Source organism: Photinus pyralis, unplaced genomic scaffold, assembly GCF_008802855.1.
Source record: "Photinus pyralis isolate 1611_PpyrPB1 unplaced genomic scaffold, Ppyr1.3 Ppyr1.4_LG1, whole genome shotgun sequence".
In the NCBI taxonomy this organism is placed as follows: domain Eukaryota; kingdom Metazoa; phylum Arthropoda; class Insecta; order Coleoptera; family Lampyridae; genus Photinus; species Photinus pyralis.
Window position 1 is genome coordinate 14,053,410 of NW_022170249.1, and position 19,980 is coordinate 14,073,389.

General features: G+C 36.5%; 1 protein-coding gene across 2 annotated transcripts in view; it reads right to left on the minus strand.

Annotated features, from left to right (window-relative positions):
* LOC116171867 (myosin-VIIa) overlaps positions 1–19,980 on the minus strand; it is a 54,058-nt gene that overhangs the window by 9,890 nt on the left and 24,188 nt on the right. Inside the window, exons 3-11 of one of the 2 annotated variants that reach the window (XM_031488902.1) lie at positions 17,645–17,707; positions 6,795–7,062; positions 6,554–6,744; positions 6,293–6,505; positions 6,080–6,244; positions 5,219–5,461; positions 4,975–5,167; positions 4,725–4,928; positions 14–1,293 (exon numbers count right to left, since the gene is read on the minus strand). In XM_031488902.1, coding sequence (XP_031344762.1) covers positions 14–1,293; positions 4,725–4,928; positions 4,975–5,167; positions 5,219–5,461; positions 6,080–6,244; positions 6,293–6,505; positions 6,554–6,744; positions 6,795–7,062; positions 17,645–17,707 — 2,820 coding nt within the window. Of the gene's footprint in view, positions 1–13; positions 1,294–4,724; positions 4,929–4,974; positions 5,168–5,218; positions 5,462–6,079; positions 6,245–6,292; positions 6,506–6,553; positions 6,745–6,794; positions 7,063–10,788; positions 10,978–17,644; positions 17,708–19,980 lie in introns of those variants that run through there. The other variant, XM_031488909.1, reaches the window with a different exon arrangement.

Consider the following 19,980-nt stretch of genomic DNA (forward strand, 5'->3'; position numbering starts at 1 on the left):
TAAAACTACTCACCCCAGTACTGCTACAGCGAGAAACTGGTGGACTCTGTTTTGGCGATTCAACAGGTAATTTCGGAGGCGCCGGTAGAGGTGGTGGTGAAACGCAAGTAGCATCATCACGTGGAAGAACAGCTTCGTAAATCGGTTCACTGACGTCGGTCTTTTCTTGAACAATGGGTACTTCAGTCGAAGGAGGCGGAGGAGGTGGTTCAGTAGGTTCGGGCAGGGTTGGCGGACCTAATTTCGGCGCAAGCTGTTGTTGCTGTTGCTCTTGAGCCAGACCTTCCAGTTCTTGTTGAATTACAGTTTCCAATTCCACATCCAAGTCTTCTACAAGCTCGTCCATTTTCTCGCCAATTTCGTCGATTATTTGATTGCGGCTAGGTTGCACATCGGATAAAAACGCGAAGAGGTTGTCCAAATCGACTGCTTCGGTGGTTTGCTCGGTTAAGCGCGGTTTCAGTTGCTCGGCCATGTGGGACAACGTGTCGATTTCTTTTTGTGCGGCTTGCTCACTTTGCTCCAATTCAAGCTGTTTCTGTTCCCGCTCCGCTAACTCCGCCAATTCGGCTTCGCGTACTCTCCTCTCCTCCTCCAACTTCTCCCGCTTACGCATTTCCTCTTCAACCCGACGCATCTCACGCAAAGCGGCCGCAACCTCCCTCGCGAACACCCCACGCAAATGACTTTGAATAATAATCGCAGCTCTACGCATTTTTAGGAATTGTATGCGCTGCTTCCAACCACGATAGGCATGCTGTAGCTGAAGACTCGCCTTGCGTATCTGCAAATAATTCTTTCTCGCGACGTACATCCTGTAAGTCCTTTGAATTAACACCGCCTTTGCTATGATCATTTTATTTCGTGCATCTTCAATCGGATCGTGTGCATGAGGTCTCAGGAATATTTTACTTTTCCCCAACTGCCACTCGGTTTTTGGAATATTTAACGTTTCTATTATATTTTTAGTTGCAGTGACAACATCGTTTGGAAGACGTCCTCGATACAGGCAATAATATCTAACTACAAAATCTTCATATTTCATATGAATTGGAAACCCTTCTTTTCTTATTCGAATAATATCTAACATTCCTAAATATTTTAACTGGTCCAATGTCAAAGACTTATCGTAGTTGTTGGGGTACTTGAAGGCATTCGGTTTGATGCAACGTACATACCAAGAGGTGGTAGATTGGAGAACGTCAACTAGCGCTTGTAATTGGTGACGAAATGTGTCTGAAACTGTTGGTTTACCTTTACTGGTACCTCTTGACACTGTCGCGTTACCAGAACCTAAAAATGAAGTTCTCTTATAATTTATTTATTAATTATACTAAGAGAATTTTATGTTTAATGAGCTAAATATGGAATACATCTAACAGAAGTAGCAGTCTGTGACTCATCATCCAGTCTTGATCTTATATAGTTCGGTGGCCATAGTTAATAAATCGCAAGTCTAACGGCATTTAATGAGCCATTTTGGAAACGTGCGTTTATAAGGGTAAAAATGTATGCTGAACCCGAATTCGGATGTTGCCAAGCTGATTTTTGGCTAATTTCAAAATGGCGGCCAATATGGCGGCCAAATATATAAATTTTTATGCCAGACGCATTTTACATAATTTTTCAGATTGAGGTGTTAAAAAACATACAGGCGGCACAGAAAATAGCAAAACTTATATATTGGGTACATTATACAGACAACACGGTAACAATATAGAGATAATTCTGACGGCAAATGTATTACCTATATTTCGTTCAAAAATTTTAACAGAACTTAAATTTTTTCATCATTCTGCTCATTTTTTTACGATTGAAGCAGTCGCCAAGACACTTGTAGATATTTGTGCACTTTTAGTTCATAGCATAATTTATTTAAAGCCAAGTTTTTAGGAGGACTAGTCTGACCATTCGATTTTTCAGTGTCTCTTATCGCATTTGCGAGACAATATGTATGGTACAAAATGTCCCCGGCAACAGCATCATGAGAACATACAACTCTACGCCCTTCTGTACCCACTGCACCCAATGTAAATTTCCATAAGAACGTCCGCCTAAAAAAATTTCAAAAATAAAATTTTATATTAATAATATGTAAATTTTATATTTTATAACTTTAGACCTTTATCTACACAAAATGTTTGAAATATTTTTTTAAAAAAGTTTATAGCAACTGAATATCGGCTGTTTAAAGGTTAGATATTTTGCATCGATTATTGCGCTAACCTGTTTTATTGTTTTACTCTCGATCAAGACGATTTATGGAAAAAGTAAACCGACAGTTTTCTAGATAAGTTACTTCTGAACATTACCCCAAAAAATGAAATCATATTTTTTGTAAATAAAGTCTGTATCTTGGCGGGCGGTAAATAAACAATTTGAGTGTAGCAAGTGGCGCCGCTGCACTGTGTCGGCGGGAACCGAGGGGTAAACCATCTAGTTAATTCGGTGTACAAATAGTAGTTAATGAATTAAAATTAACTTTTAATGTAGTTAATCTTCGGTAAATGCAGTTAATTTCAAGTTAATTCAGTTAATCTAAGTTAATGTGGTTAATGCTAAGTTATTGTAATTAATTTACATTTAATGCCATTTAATCCTACTCGAGATACTACTATAGGTAGTGGCTAGGCTATAGCATGTGAAAAACCAAATTTTGAACCTGGTGTTAGATTTGCATTTATTCCAAGTGCCTATGTATCAAATTTTATTTAAATACTTTCATAAATAAAAAAGTTTGCAATTCAAAAAGGGCACTGTGAATGTAGGCCCAACTTTTGGCATTGCGTATTATATGGCTAAAACTATGCCCTCGACTATATATGACCATATTGAATTTCATGCAATTCGGTTTATAACCAACGGAGATATCAAAAGGGCCTTCTTTATTTTTTTACATACATTGCCAATTCACGAACTCCGATCTATAACTCTGATAAAGAATCCAAATGAAAAATTTTATCATAATCGGCGGTCCATTCGTTTTCGAGGTATCGTGCTAATGAACAGATCTCGGGACAGATGGACAGGCACCGCAAAATTATAAACTCTCTACGTCTTAGGAGATTGTCGATAATTTGAAAATGTTGGTTATTTAAAATATTCTTGCTATAGTGTTTTATAAAGAATTTAATAACCTGTCATATTATGTAATAATACACAGGGTGTTCCATATCAAAGTCACATTTTTGTTATCATCTGAAAAATGCAATGTGCTTTTGTTTTTTTAATTGCCGATTTGAATTCATTGGAAAAAATACGCAATTTTTATTTATATATATTTATATATGTAGTTGGAAAAATTTAAATACTTACCAACGGTTCTTAAAAAGCACAAAATTTGCAAAGGAAAATGTAAAACACTAATTTAATTAATTCACAGCTTTTTTGGGACACTCTATATATCACCACAGGATATATTTTCCTACATTTTCCGAACTAGCTATGAAGTTAATTAACCAACTCTTACGTATATATAAGTAATAAATTATGGAAAACAATTTAATACTAAATAGTACACAATACAATAGATAGTGGCGCCATCGTGCTGTATTTGTGAACTAGTGCAAAATTCGGCCTGGCAACATCCAGAATCGGATTCAGCACATTTTTTTACATCTAAAAAACCATGTGGCCAAAATGGCTCATAAAATACCGTTAGAACTAAGAAACAGAGTCGTTTTTCGATTTGGCCACTTAACTAATAGTATAATTTGTATGGTTTGATCATTGTATATGTATTACAAGTACGCCAAACAAAGAGACAAGGAAACAAGGAACGCAAAAGCGACACCGGTCTGATGGCAGCACCTCAAAGGAAGTAGCTCAAAAAAAGGAAAAACTGGGCCGTCCTTATGGATAAAACTTCCTGGACCAAGAAGGAGGCTACTTGCATGCACCGACCCTATATGAACTTCACCAGGGTGACGTTCAAACTCCTCTCCAAGACGAGGGTGGAGGGTGAGGATGTGACAAGCATGGAGTGTCAAGAGGCCACAGCAGTTGACGGGCCCTCCGGGGCACCACAACCAACTCTGCCAACTACCGCCCTTCAGTAGGTAAGCCCAGTTTTATTATTGTCTTTATGTTAAAACTAGCACAAATTACTCTGCATACATGCATAAACATGATATTGATGTAGACCTGGGTAATATAAGATCTGGAACTAATAGGAGCACGGCTCATTACTGAGTCCACTGAAATCAATCCCAGAACATGCATCTTACCTAAAAATCACGTTAAGTTATTACCACTATGGGAATTCTGTTGTAGAGATCTTCCTTACTATCAATTTATCCACCACCAACCATAATAGAAGTTAGCAAACTGGTAGAACACTGTCAGCGGATACTGTATGAGGCAGCACCGACATAAACAAAGGAGATTATATTATGATCAATAATCTATAGAGATAGCTAATGTAAGCAATGAGCCAACCTTAGTCAATAATCAAAGAAGAGACGTAATTAACATGTTTAGAACCAAGTTTGAAACTGTGACTGCCGGCAGCTCAGTACAGAAATGGCATTAATGTGTCGCAAGAGCCATCACTATTTGACCATAGATATATTCGTTTTCACATTGGATCAAATGAAGCGGCTGTTTATATAGAAATCCGAGAACAACCAACTGTTATATGTATGGTTACTTAATTGGAAATGTAATCATATAAAAAAAGTAGTGTACCACCCTTTTCGGACCTTCGTGTTACATACGGCTCTTACCTTCAACTCTAGCAGCATTTCCCAGCAAATCTTGATACTTCGATAAGTCTTTCACATATTCATTACTACTTCTAGAGATCACATCAAAAAATACATCTTGTTGAACATCACGATTTTTATCTACAATTCCTTTAACCTTATAAATTACAAGTCCAGCATAATGTTTGATTCCAAATTCCGTCTCCCACCTTCTTCTATCTTCACCTATACAAAAATAATATAGAATGGAAAGTTAACAATTTCCACTTACCCTTAACATAATGCTCGTGATTTTCAAATTCCGCATGTAAATTTGTAATATACGACGAATCACAACCTTTTGGTAAATGGCATTGTTCTGATAGCAACCTTAAAACACAACGGGGTGGCTTCTCTAACAATTCTAAGCATAAAGTATTATCGGTAAAACTTATGTGATTATAATGTATAGCTTCCTGTTGATACTAAAATTCACACTTGTTTAGAATCGGCCGATTTGCTCATATGCAACTTACAATATCTTGCTCCAAAGCAAACACGTAATGGTTAAAGAATTTGTGCAACTTTTCGTTTGTGTAGTTGATACAAAGTTGCTCGAAGGAATTCACTGCGAAGTTTTCGAAACCAAAGATATCTAACACGCCTAGAAAACTTGTATCGTTCTTTCCTGGATTGGTGCAGGTGTTTATGTGATTTATTAACCACGCAAATGTTCTTGAGTAGAGAGCTTTTGCCATTGCGTGCCTGTTTTCTCTAGCCTAGAACAAACAACAGCTTATCTTCCATCTCTACCTTTTCCAGTTGTCATTTAGGAAGTAGGTATTAATTGCAATTGCCAGTAAGAAAATAGAAAATGGAGCAAAAGCTATCAATGAAAGGATGACCAAGTTATATGGTGTTAATGGGTCATCTTATTTTCAAGTAAAATATTGGTCGAAACAATTTCTGCCTGCGTCTGTGCCTACTTGATGCGATTCCTCAACTACTTACACCAGAGCAGAAACTGGCGAGGAAAGAAATTTGCAAAGAGTCTTGGGCGCGTTGGCGAGCGATGCCTACTGAATACATGGCAAAAAGGACCCTGATTTGTTCCAACATCTAAAAAATATCTCAAGGGCCGAAAATTTGTCTCAAATGATTACCTGAAAAGCGCAGTAGCTTCGCTTTTTGTACTGCAAATAATAATTTTTTTAATGGAATAATATAACAGCTGGGAAACGCTGCAGTAAATTTAGATGGTAGAAAATGAAATAGTCAAAAACGTAATATCTTTTGGTTTTAAGGCAATGGTAGTCACAAAACAACAAGAGGCAGTTCTAGAGGTTAAATCTTTGCGATTGCCGTCAAAGGCGCTGTGCAGCGCCATAGCTACTTACTTCTTGTAATTTTAACGGTATCTCTGTAATATTCCCTCGAACATTAATTTGACGTACTAGAACCACTTGATTTAAATTTTCTATATCTAATCCTAATAAGTTCGCTACTATTTCTAAAATATTGATATCACCCTGAGTCAACTGACACCTTTCACCATCGACATCCTAAAATTGTAACAAATCAAACAAATTCCATACAAAAGCGCAAACTACCTGAAACGTAAGATTTCCCAACCAGAGAATAGCGGAAAGTGTCTGAAAAATTCCATTGCACATAGCTGGAGGAACTTGTAAAACATTAAATGCTAATCGTAAATTATCTAGACGTTTCGCGTCTCCTTCCATTTTAATGTAACCCGATTGGTTTAAATAATTATAAAAATCTGCGTCTTTGAGACACAATTGGTTTGCGAGCTCCTTGTTGTGCTGAAACAGAATGATAAGTAACTCTGGAATTATAGGCAAGAAACATACTTTAGCACCTTCGACTAACTGGTAGAATACGTGATAGTTTCTCTCACCAGGCCCTTGAAAAGTAAGCCTAGATTGTTCTAATAAATAATCTTGTATTATACAGCCGGCAATCATCGAACGTGAATCGAAGCAAACTTGCATAAATTTACCAAACCTACTTGAATTATCATTACGGACCGTTTTCGCATTTCCTAAAACCCAAGATCAGTCATCAATTTCGCTTTCAGTGTTGAGTAAATACCAAACGCTTCCAAAATGGTATTCGCTTCTAGAATTTGTTGTTCGACCCAAGCAGAAACGCCGCTCGTAACCGAACATAAATATTGCAAAATAAATCTTGTGTTTTCCGTTTTTCCTGCTCCGCTTTCGCCGCTAATAACTAAACTTTGATTCATGGTGCCGCCGCCCGGTTTACCGCGCCGTAATGAGGAGTACGCCGCTTCTGCCAACGCAAAAACGTGCGGTTCCAAACTTCCCATTTTCTTTCCATGGTATCTGCTGATGTAATTCTGTAAAGAAAAGAACAAATTAAAAGATGTTCCGAAAGAACGGACTATTTATACGCATCATAATCATCATATAAGCACACATATATCCCTCCCCCCCCCCATTTTAATCATTTTAAATCCCCTAAACCTCTGATCTGTACAATAATATCCATAAAATCAAATTTGGATGGTCTGATAATTAATTTTGAAACAAGTTAAAAAAGTCTCTGAGGCGCCATCACTAGACTTAAGCGCATATTTGATGTGGCTAATCAGTAGGTTTGAGCATGAGGAAGTGACGCAAGAATAACTGAATTGTGCTTATATGTACATTATCTAATGTTGAAACGCTGAAGGATCTACGACATTCCGCTACAGAGATCTCCACCGATTTATTTGAATGATCATTAGATCCACATTCACTTTTTAGGTAGCCATAGGCTATGTACAGTCATTGACAAAAGTAATCATCGCTGAATAGTCCTGCAGCATACACAACCAACATATATTGTGTAACTTGGAAATCAAATTAACGTATCTTCTCCTTGAGGAACCGACGGTTACTTATGCTGCAGAGTTTATCTATTAGGCGATCATTACTTTTGATAATGACCGTACATTTTCGACAGAAATTCTTAGTATTTGCATAGGAGTAAAGGCATTTGGCTACCAGTAAAAATTAAAAGGGCACGTGACGGAAACGGATAAAAAGGAGGTTATAAGAGTGGGGGGAAACGCGTCACCATTGCCATTGGCGTAATAAAACAAAACTGACATCTTCTAGCTATTTGGTCAGTTTAGGCAACGAACACTACACCTTACGGATGCTATACGAATGGGCCACAGCGTAGGTATTTCCTTATTGCTTTTCATCACTACATACCTAATAGCATGAATACCTCATATGTAATAAACTAATAAGCAATTATTATATAGTACGAATAGGTATAATTAGAGATATTATTCAATTTTCACATTCTGCTCAATATAATAGGCTATATAATTAAAGCAGACCAGAACACGTATTAATAGCCTGGGGAGTAATTCCGCCAAATGCATATATTCATTTGAAGTTGTGTGGGAAGTTAAATTGCTAGTAATATTTGCATTCAGATTTTTAATGATCGGTTTTTTACATTCGTTCTACTTTTCAGCTCTCTCACCCCTCTTGGGGGTTCAGAAGCAAAAAAAACGCAGTCATAGTTAAAGACAATTTGAATAAATCCAATAAACACCTAATTCCAGTATACCAAAAGTAATAACAAATTCTATTATTGCAACTTTTAAATGTTAATGCCTATTTGTCTCTATTTGTATTGAGAGCTATATTTTAGATGAGCTGGTAAGTACTTAGTTTACAGTTCAAACCAAATCCTCGCTATACCGCTGTAACCGTTGATCACCTTAGCGTATTAAACGCCAAAAAGCTTTAGCTTTAGTATACCTTACGAGATTGTAGTCTGTATGTTCATTGGTTCACTCGTCCGATATATGATATGTTACAATTAAATTCGTTCCCATCCGATTCTCGGGTCAAAGGTTGTTAAAGAGAATAAAATCACTGGAAGCTTTGTCTCACAATTTAGAGCAAGACAGAATTCAAAGAGGCAAACGAGCTTCCGCCTCCTCTTTTTCTGTGGAAAAAAGTCCTCAATTCCTCAAAGTCCTAGAGGCCCTTCCATCCGAAAAGATTAACGTTAACACAACGCATCCCTTCTTCCATCGGCCACTGTCATTTCGGATGGGAATTGGCAGAAAATTATTCTGGCGCCTCATGGTTCTCTGAACTGGCTCTCGAAGACCAACTTGAAGATATTCTGGTGACGTGATTCCCAGCGTGAAGGACATGAAGTTTACATGCAACAAAGAAGAATCTGAGGCAGGTATATTTGTTTCAGAAAGAGAATTGCAGTGTAGAACCATCATTTTCTGGGTAGTTCAGTCTACTATTGAATGTTTGCCGGTGTAACGTCGCGCGACGATCACAGAAATGCCAATTTTGAACTGTCTTTATTGTACACATACTCTGTTTATCAAATTGACATAAAAACGTATGTCTGCGACTTAGCTAAGCCCATTAAACAAAAATGCGACCAAAGTCACCATCGCATGTTGGAATATAAGTTACGCTTCTTACGTTATTGGTCATTTCAACGGTAGTGAGAACTTACAGGGTGATGTTTTTTCAGGGGTCACGTTCTATTTTCTACCCCTTAACTTTTTTTTCTGTGTAAAAGAAATTAGTCATTTTTTGTATCTGCGACTGTTATCGAAAAAAAAATAAAAATCAATTTTCGGTGGATAGTTAAATGAGAGTAAAATTTTTAAAATGATCCAGTAGGCTCCGGCTTTATTTGGATATTTGTTTTTATTAGTTTTACAGTTCGCACTTGAAACTGTATCTTATTTTTTATATATCAAATTGTAACACCCTGTACATCGATAACGAAGCGTTTGCGGATCTATATTTATATGAACTTTTAGACCTAAAATAAGCCAAAGAACTGTGAATTTTTGCTCTACATGTACGGTTTTTTACTTTGGCAAATTTACTAACGCCAAGTGATAAAAATCGCGCCTTGTTACAATAATTAACATTTCGGCCATTCGATACCTAATATTTATTCTGATCCATTCAATGCTTTTAGTATAAAATGTCTCCTGAGAAAGTGTGATTTTAAAACTCGTTTGAGAACTACTGATTTAAAAATTAGTCGCATAGGCAACCAACATTACTTGGTAGTATACAGCACAGCTCTACAGTTGGTTCTGTTTGGCTTTATTTGAAATATAAATAATCGGATTCAGAGTTGGATCTAGCAATATTTACAAAAGAGATAATCGTCACAATGAACAAAATGTAATTAAAATGTACAATTAATTAAAAAATCTGTTTGAATCCATTCAGCTTAGCTTATAAATTCAATGGCTTAGCTTATTCTAAAAGCAGCAAACCACATATTTAAATCAGATTAATGGATTTTGTATGTATAATGCATCTGTTAAATGCATTTCCCATTAATTATAAGCGAGGCCTTACTCAAGTTACACAAGAAGACCCTGCATCGTGTGGTTTTTACTTTCTATATCTACAACGAGGATTAAGGTGTACTAATTGATGTTCCCTTTAATCGTTTTCGGTTTTCATAACGCTACTTACTTCGAAGGCCATCAAAAATAAAAGTTACGGGCACTCCAACAAATTTTTTCGCATAAATTGCGTCATACACAATGCAGTAGGTAAGTACGGCGAAATGCGGTTATATTTAAAAATTATGCCGTGGGGGCAAGGGCCACTCCATAATAATTAAGGTGCGCTAGAAATTAATTAAAGACTGAATTATTTACTTGTCACGTATTTTTAGTTACACACCAATTCACACACATTGTTTCACGCTATTTGGGAGTAATAAATACAAAAAGTAATTCACCGCGTTAATTTTTATTGCACTTTTGGGGTGAATTGTGGCATCATGTACTTCCTAATTGCACATTATCGTGCACATGCGATAAGAACAGAATGAAAGATGGATCGACATTGGGCGACTTGTGCGTTTCCGGGTTTCGAAGGATAAATAAACTGCACGATATTGGTGCTTACTTTTGAACACGGAGTGTGCTTTTGAAGCAATATCCTTCAAGGGTTTTCATTGCAAAATTCCGCGATCTTCTAGTTTACTGTGGTATGCATTTAAGGACAATATGTGAACATGAATGACACTTTCGCTGTACTACTCCCGTATTTACCTTACGAATTAGGAAAACTGCTGATCTTTTACAATCGTTCGTTTGTCGAAATAGAACACACCGGCGCGTTTAATTACACTGTCCTTAACCGAAACCCGGTTAATTTATGTAACTGGACGCACGTCTTTCGCACGATGATCTTTATTTTGACCAATTGCACCGTATTTTTTCGTGGTGTGAATAATGACACGTGCGCTTAATTTGGTTGTCGGTATTATCTAACGAGTAAAGTCCGCAAATATCCACGTTACTACAGGCGACCCGTGGAGAACATTGATTGGACTTTGAATTTCACGTTTTAAGAGGAGATAAAGGGCCAAACTTCCGCAAGGTAAAGGTTATAAGAACATTTTTATTACTGAGCTAGCCGTGGATAAGTTAAAAATTAATTGTCGTTGTAATTTTTGCTAGTGTCGTTTTATTTTAGCAAGTGAGGTCTTTGACATGTAAACCCGTTACAAGTTATGGGTAATTAAATTGTAATTAGATTTCAAAACTCGGGTAATTTATGAAAAAGCAGGGTTTCTCAACGTTAGTTATACTAAGATATCAGTGTGAAAAATTTCCGCTTGTTTATGAATTAGTTTGACGAATGAATACACTCATTATGAGATCACGAATATAGTAAAAAGTTATTAATGATTTAACGTGTTTTAGTTGCGTAGCGATTGCAGATTAATTCGTTTTGTGTTGTTTGTTTAAACGTTTGTAGTTAATCTAAAATGTCTTTGGCAGCAATGTTGTTAGGTCGCACACTTTGTCACCATTCTAAAAGGACCGCAGCCTAAACCTGGAGAATAATCAGAATCGAAAGCTAATAATATAAAAGGTAATAGAGCACTTGTGGATGCATTAAGTATAGGTAATTTTCAGTTAACTGGCTATTTTATCGGAGAGCAACAGACGTTATTGATTTCATGACATTACAGGAAATAACGAAGGATCGATGTTTCAAATGTGAATAACTCACGCAGTGGAAAAATCGGACAGTTACTGGAATGCGAAAATATGCACTTATATAATGTGAATGGAATTTTGACGGATGTTCAGATAATTTGCAAGCCACATCTCTCTTATCAAAGGAACTCCTTATCGGAATTTACAGAAAATTAATCTTATGTAATTTACCCATCGAAACGAGGAGTAAAAGTTTTCCTGCGTAATTCTAGATTTGTGTCGCTTGAGCCTATCTGCCGTGGGAAATCTCGCCCATGCTGTTTGGTTACGCTTGGTAATTTTTATAATTACAACTTCTTTTAAATGTTATATCCTTTGATTTGTGAAGCGGAAGAATTGGTACACTAGCATTTTTCTATGCAGAGTTCGTCACGTTTCGGCTCACAATATAATGTATGTCAGGCACTCGAAATGTGTGTGAATTACTATTGGGTTGGGGTTGATATACTGTCAGCCGTTTGTTTGAGGTTTCATGTATATTATGTACTACCATAATTTTATCGTCATTTTCAATTCAATTATGCTCTAGCCTGTTAGTAGGCACACGTTAGCTGCCTACGGAGCATTCATGTCAAAACAAACTTCCTTATACAGCGTGGGCCAAACATAGAAGTGGAACCCTTTTTCGCCCTAAATATCTTCTCTGAAATGTATATTGTTAGAGCATATTCAAGTTAAAATTTTTTTAGTTAAAAAAGAAACTATCCGAAGTTTTCATTGGCCGATAGTAGCTTCTAATCTATTCCAAATATTGTAATCAAGGCTACTTGGAGGCCACAACTGAGGTTCAATGAAATTTGTAGCTTATTCTTGCAAATACGTTTACGCACCTACTTCTGCAAGTATGGGATGGTGCGCCAATTTGTTGGAAAGTAAAGTCGTGACTAATATGTAGTTTCATTATCAGGAAGCATTACCAAAGAATACATGAGTTATTCTTTCGAATTACTTTAAATATCTCTTTGATAAATTTCAGAATTTATTTAACAGTAGCGTCGACAAAATAAATTTCTGTTCTACTAGTAGACGTACGGGCAGGCGGACGGAATTCATTTAGGCATAAGCTGTAGTTTTTCAATAAAAAAAAATACGCTAAAAACGGAAATTGTAGCTCTGCTAGCAACTATTATCTAGTACAAACCGACATATAAATGACCCAACCTGTGGTTTGTAGTTTCATTTAAAGTTATTTGCGACTTATATTAAAATCACAATTGAAGCACAAACGATTTCAAACGCGAAACTTATGGAATTGTGGGGGAAAATATACATGGTGTTAATTAATTGAGTGTCGATAATACAGGGTGTGAATCCCCGGGTGATTTTAAGGAGAAAAGTTTATATCAACATATGTTCTAAACTTAATAAATAAAATTGTCAGTTCAAACCCCGTACGGACGTCACTGGTGAAAATTTAAAAAAATCTTTTACGTCAAAAAATGCTCCTTAATGATGAAGAGGTGTGTACAAAATTTCATAAAAATATCTAAGCGTGATAAAAAATTATGATAAAAAACTCACTTTTTTCTTAAAATTTTAACACCCTGTAGCTCAAAAACTAAGAGGTTTAGGACATATGTTGATATAAACCTTTCTCCTTAAAACCCACCGAATATTCACACCTCGATTCACACCATGTATTGCCGGAACTCAATTAATTAACACCCTGTATATTCTCCCAAACAATTCCTGCTCAGACATTCAAAAACCCAGCGACGCGGATGGTCAACGGGTCTCATATAACAGTGAAAATAAGGCTTATTTCTCTTATGGAATGTTGCCTCATCTGAGAATACATTCTGAAAAAATGTACGATCTTGAAAATCAACATTGCTGAGTTCTGACGCAAATAAAAATGTGGTAGGCATGAAAATGATTTGTCTTCAATATTGTCAGGGCTGCTTTTGAGAAAATACAAATGCTAGAAGAATTTTCTGTAACAATTGAGTTACAAGTGGTTCCCTATTTCGACTTCGCTGAATCCGATTCTGCCTGTTTCCAAGTCTGAAAATGGGCCGGAAGGGTGATATTAAAGATGGCGTCCAATATAATGCACTTCCGTATTCTACGTCTAAAATGCCCGATTTTTACAGTTCAAGAGCCTGGTCCCACGTTTTTGTGACCAAGGAACACGATAATAGAATTGTCAAAAATGAGGAGGGAAGTAAAAAACAGTCATTTTTCATATTTGGGCCAAAATGGTGCTAAAAATTCCAATTTTTCTACCTTTTTTGGGGAATTTTTGAAAGAAAAAAATTCTGGGAACGAGGAGTGCTATTTAAGGTACTAGAACGTCACCTGAAGCAAGATTTTGCACGGGGGGATTTGGTTCAGACGTGTTGACTCATAGGTCACTGAATATCAATATACATGTAAAAATCTATTTTGTGAACCCTAACATAACAGGTGAGTCATTCCACGTCCAGGGGAATCACCGAACAACTCACAGTCTTGTCTTTTACAGTATTTTTTTTTGTACGTTAGGGACAGACTTTATCCTCTCAGATGGTTGCAAAATGAATGCCAATTTGTTAGGTGGTACAAAATATGAATCCTAACTTTTGACAAGCATGATAAGAGGAGAGAACAGAGGACAGAAAGGCAGAAAGCAGGGCAGTAGTTGGTAAAAAACGGTTCCTTTTGTTGAAACCTTTCATTAGAATACCATAAAGGGTAGAACATGTGTTTACCCCCCCCCCTCCCAATTTTCTAAAGTTTAACTTGGCACCACTACAGGCATGCGTATGCAAAATCTGAGAGAAATTGGTTGTCGTATGTAAAAGTTACGCACGTTTTACTTTCAAAAACAGTATCTCAGAAAATAATTCGGGGGGGGGGGGGCCTTTTAAACAGAGAAATTCGGTAGCCGTCTGGCACACCTTCAAGGTATAGGCTACATACTGCAAAACATTCCAGAATTCTAGCACCATTCCCCTAGGCTAGAAGTAGTTCGAAACGGCAGCAGTGGGTCCGGACGGACGGACAAAACGCAAACAATAGCACATTTTTTTCATTCTTGTGCTAAAAAAGAATGTGTTGAGCACAAATCAGCATAAACTCGGTAACTAATCAGTGCGCAAGATATTTAAGCCGCAGCTAGTAGAACATCTAGAAGTGGACGGCATGTTTTGCTGGCAAACTTTTTACGGCCCAAATTGGTACAACGTAGCATTAACCAACGCACCTAGTACACTGATTAGTGCAACCAATGTTTTGCTACACTTTACGGATCTGCAGTCATGTGATCAATTCTTTGCAATTTGTACCACGAGACAAGGAAGTAATTTCTAGATAAAGACAAATCCCCCGAAATATGCAGATATTAATAGACATTTTGCGGTTAGGGTTTGGTAATTATAAGAACCTCTCGTTTACACCAGCTTCATAAAATACGAAATAAGACCCTTTTGTCTGATATAATCGTCTGGCTGCATTTCTGAAGTACCTAATAATGCTAAATGTGCAAACGAGAGAAAGAACATTAAATGCAAATACAGTTTTACTGACTTTCCACTTAATTATGCGGTTAATATTTCCTTGTTTTCCATTTTAAGGCGCCAATATAGTACATGACTACTGAAACTGAAATATGCAATTGCTGTTTGAAATATGTACCACTAAACACGAACATCGCTCTGGTTTGATTTCAATGCGCTTCCCTGTATTTATCGATTAAGACATGTTGATATGCAATTCTGAATGATGAAAAATCGGAGACTTGGACACATATTTGCGTAGTATTTGTAATAAAAGTGTCTCCGTTCGTTACGATAAGAGCGTTATCGCTGAGTAGGCTAATTAGTTTCAAGATAAGCACGTGTTATCTCAGATGTTTTTTCACTGTAGGGAACACACCTGTTTGATTTATTCGAAGATGCAGGTGGAACTAGAACGGAAAGAGGATTTACGTCAATATCAAGATTTTCGGCGTGAAGGAGGATGGGTGTGCCCTAGAAAAATTATAATCCTTTGTGTTTAATTGAGCCAGCTGGACATGTGTTTTGTGGGTGGTTTCGTGACCGTTTGCTATTCCACATAGCAATATATTTAAAAATTGTCGAACAATTATTTCAAGTAGGAAATGCAACTCACATTGTGTTTTATCTAATTTTTTCCCCGCACTTCAGGAGTTCACTATCTTGAGGCATGAATTTTGGGAAATCTGTGAAAAATGAGAAAAGTCTTAAAATTCTTTAGTTTTTTAGAATCGTCGGATGCGTCTGAATCTTAAGATTATTTGAATTTGTCTGATACTTCAAGAAACGGAATGTTCCTTAGAACCTGTAAACGTACTTCGTATTTTTCAATTTTCTCACTTTTCAAACTTGCCCTCGAACTTGCCCGATTTCGTCATATTCTTTCAATACTTGATCGGGTATTGAAGTTCTTCTGTTTCTCTGGAGGTTTCGGATTCCTTCATTCATTTTTCGTAAGATATTTCATTTTTTTGGATGTTCTTTATTTCTTTAATTTTTTCTATGTTTGTAGAAATTTTTCAGATCTTTCTAATCCGCCAGATTGTCCAATCCTTTAGATTCGAACTTTTCCATTTCTTAGAATTCATCCAAATTCTTCAGATCTTCAAATTCTTTCCTTCCTTCTAATCATTCAGTTCCTATCCTTGAGATCTTTGGATGTTCTGTTTTCTTTCACATCACATTCTCAAGATCTTTTAGAATTTGGAAAACGCGCTAAAGTGACTCGCCCTAAGACGAAAACCTCTTTATCATGTTTTATATTCTTAGCATTATGGAGATTCTTTCGTATTTCGAATTTTTCACCAACCCATTTTCACAAATTCTTCGGTTTCCTTAAACCACGTGCTTAAACCTTCCGGTTTCGTCAAATTTTGCAATTTCCACAATCCACAATCTGCTTCCGTTTTGCAATTAATAATAATAATAATAGTCTTTATTTGTACATAACTGTATAAAAGTATATCTTTTAATTCTAATTAATTCTTGTAATTCTTTTATTTAAACTCCGATTGGCCCATTTCCTTAGATCCAGATCTTTCAAACCTTTTAAATTTCTTTTGTGGGTGGTATAGCTGACCGGACGCCATTGCGAATCACGAATCTCCGTAGAAATAAGAAATGCTGGAAATGTTTTTTTCATTTTTCAAATGATTTTCAGAAAAACTCGCAAGAAATTAGCGTTTCAAGTCAATGCCTGAAAAAAATTGGGACCTTCCGTTGGTGAGCCCGGAATGAAATTTTTGGTAGTCTTAGACCGAATCCCTTCAAAAACTTCCCAAACTAATTCTTTCCAATTTTTTGATTAATTAATTGACGCCTTTTTCCATATGACGTTTAATAATCACGACGATAGTATTATAGTAATTGCACACTGATCATTCAATTTCCTTTTGGCATGCAATAAATAAACACCGTATTTATTCGAAATTTCTGGCTTCCCATGCGAGAAGGAAATCAAAGTTTAGATCAGCTTTTTACTTGAAAAAAATATCAAAATAACGCTACATAGCACACATTGTTGACATATAGATTCGTCCCAAGCTTTCAGCGCTTTATGAAACCACTATAATCTTTATATCGAGCACTAAGTCGTCATCATAGATTTTATCTCGTATTAAGGGTGCAACCTATTTTCCACAAATTGCTTACGTTAGGAGTTGGATGTTTTACCGTATTGAGTGAAAGAAGTTTTTACTCCCCGCTATCGGCGAGCGAGATGCACCTGTACGCGCCCTTTTCACGAACTCCAAACAAACATGAATGGGAAAGTAATTAAAGCGGAGTAATAAACAGTTTTGAAATATGGGGAAAACGCTATTTTTAGCTGGTCTGCGTACCTACCGCGATTAAATCCACGCAACACAATAATTGACTGACGTATGCATGCAACTTAAAAATTTAAATAGGTAATGAGTACTTACTTGGGAATAGATGTCGATGTCCTTGTAAGGGTTGACAGCTACCAGAATTGTGCCAGTGTATGTCTTATAAAGTTAAGGCTGCTATACAAACATGTTAATAGGTAAAATACCACCGGGAGGTAAATTGCTCGTCCATTAATGCAATTTCTAAAGTTCTAACCAAAAAGGGATCAATGCAGTGCGCAAGGTGAACAAGTTAAAAAGTAATCGTAAACGATTTACATAAAGCGCATTTCCACTTGCATTCATTTCCCATTTGTAAGATGCAACTTCTGTTAAAATCGTAAAATCCGGCCACAAATATGAAAGATAGCGTTGCACATGGGCAATCCATTTTTGACGTGCTACTTCAATTTCAGTTTATGAGTAGAATTTCATTTCAATGCTTTTCTAAATAAGAAAGTTGGAACTGCGCATGCGCAAACCTAAATTTTAAAACTAATGTTAGATTTTCCTTTGTTCCAAGGGCCTAAGTATCAAATTTCACTTAAATGGTGCCATAGATAAAAAAGTTGGCACTGCGCATGCGCAAAAGAAAATGGTGAGACTGGCGCTCGATGATCCTTTATTCCAAGTGCCTATGTATCACATTTCATTTAAATTCTTCCATAAATAAAAAAGTTGGCACTGCGCATGCGCAAAGCCAAATTTTGAAATTGGCGTTTGATTTTCCTTTATTCCAAGTGCCTATGTATCAAATTTCATTCAAATACTTTTATAAGTAAAAAAGTTTGCAATTCGGTTAATAAATGGTCGAGATGCGAAAAGGGCACTGTGAATTTTGAATCGATTCGATTCAACTTTTGGCATTGCGTATTATATGGCTAAAGCTATGCCCATATGGAATTTCATGCAATTCAGTTCATAACTAACGGAGATGTAAAAGCGATCGAACATTTCTAAACAAAGTTATCGTTCACACGGACAGATAGATGGACAGACCGACAAAGGAACAGACGGACAGACCAGCATGCAGACGACAGATAGCAATGCAAAATTATAAACGATCTCTAGGATCGTTAATAAACGGCAAAAGTGTAAAATTATAGAACATGTAAAAATAGTATATTAAGATACAAGTGTATAATCAAGTCTTTAAAGCACGCGCAACGAGTTTAAGGGCACGACGCAAAGCGGAGTGCCTTTAACGTTGCAAGTGCTTTAAAGACCAATTATACACGTGTATCTTATAGTATTTTTATTATACCTGCAGTATAATTTAAAAATAGGAAATACAATGAAATCATATTGACGTTATACTCGAATACATGTCTAATTAAGTGGGCTGGGTGTTCGTAATTTCACGATTGCCACGGAAATGTCACTTGACGTTTGCTTATAAAAATCTACGGGGATTTAAGATAATTCAACCGGTTTAACCGGGTTGGTAGATTTTGCTATGGTTACAATTATTGAGACAATTGTTTCTATGGTGATTTCTACCAACCCGGTTAAACCGGTTGAATTATCGTAAATCCCCATCGTCTTTGTGAATTAAACGATTTCCGTTGAAAAAGATAATACACCGTCCATTAAATCGATTGTTGTAAAATCTAAACACACGTTGGTAGGTGTAAAATCCAAATCCAGTAAAGCCTATTATAAAGAATATGAAAAGTTGTTTCCATGGATGGAATAGGAAGTTACTTACGAATAAAGTCTTAAATGCATCCATAATGCTGGAATATATGAAGGAAATGTCAAAGGTATTTAAATCTTCTATATTTTGGTGCATTCATTCAAAACTTTAAAGCAGTGCTGCGATTAAAAAGTGGAACAGATTTGGAAGCATACCCTAAATTACGCGCGTTTGTGAAAGCTTCAACCAAAGGATAGGTACAAAAGCCAAAGAAATGTTCTGCATTTACAGAAAGCGACCTAGAGGATTTTTTATTTCATCCAGATGACAGTTTCAAAAGTCATACTTGAAGTATCGTTACTTAGCAACTTTAAAGCACGTGTGTTTTAAAGGCCCTTTTTCGCACGCATTTGAGTGTTTAAAACGGAGATTGTGATTCAGGTATAATAAAAACGGTTTTTTGTTTTTTTACAATAACTTTATTTGTAGCGGTACAGAAAAAATTCCTTCCTTGGTACAAGACTCGACACCATAACGAACCAAATAGCGAAAAAAGTAGAACAGCTCTTAAGATAAAGAACTAGTAGCGTCGCAAAACGAGCGGACGCGCTGACGGACGGACGGACAAAGTGGCCACAATAGCGCATTTTTTTTTATTTTTGTGGAAATGCGCTAAAAACGGAATGAGGCAAATAATGTAACCATTAACAGTTAATTTAGCAATCGCTCGTGGGGTGCTTCTTAGAGGCTTAATCGG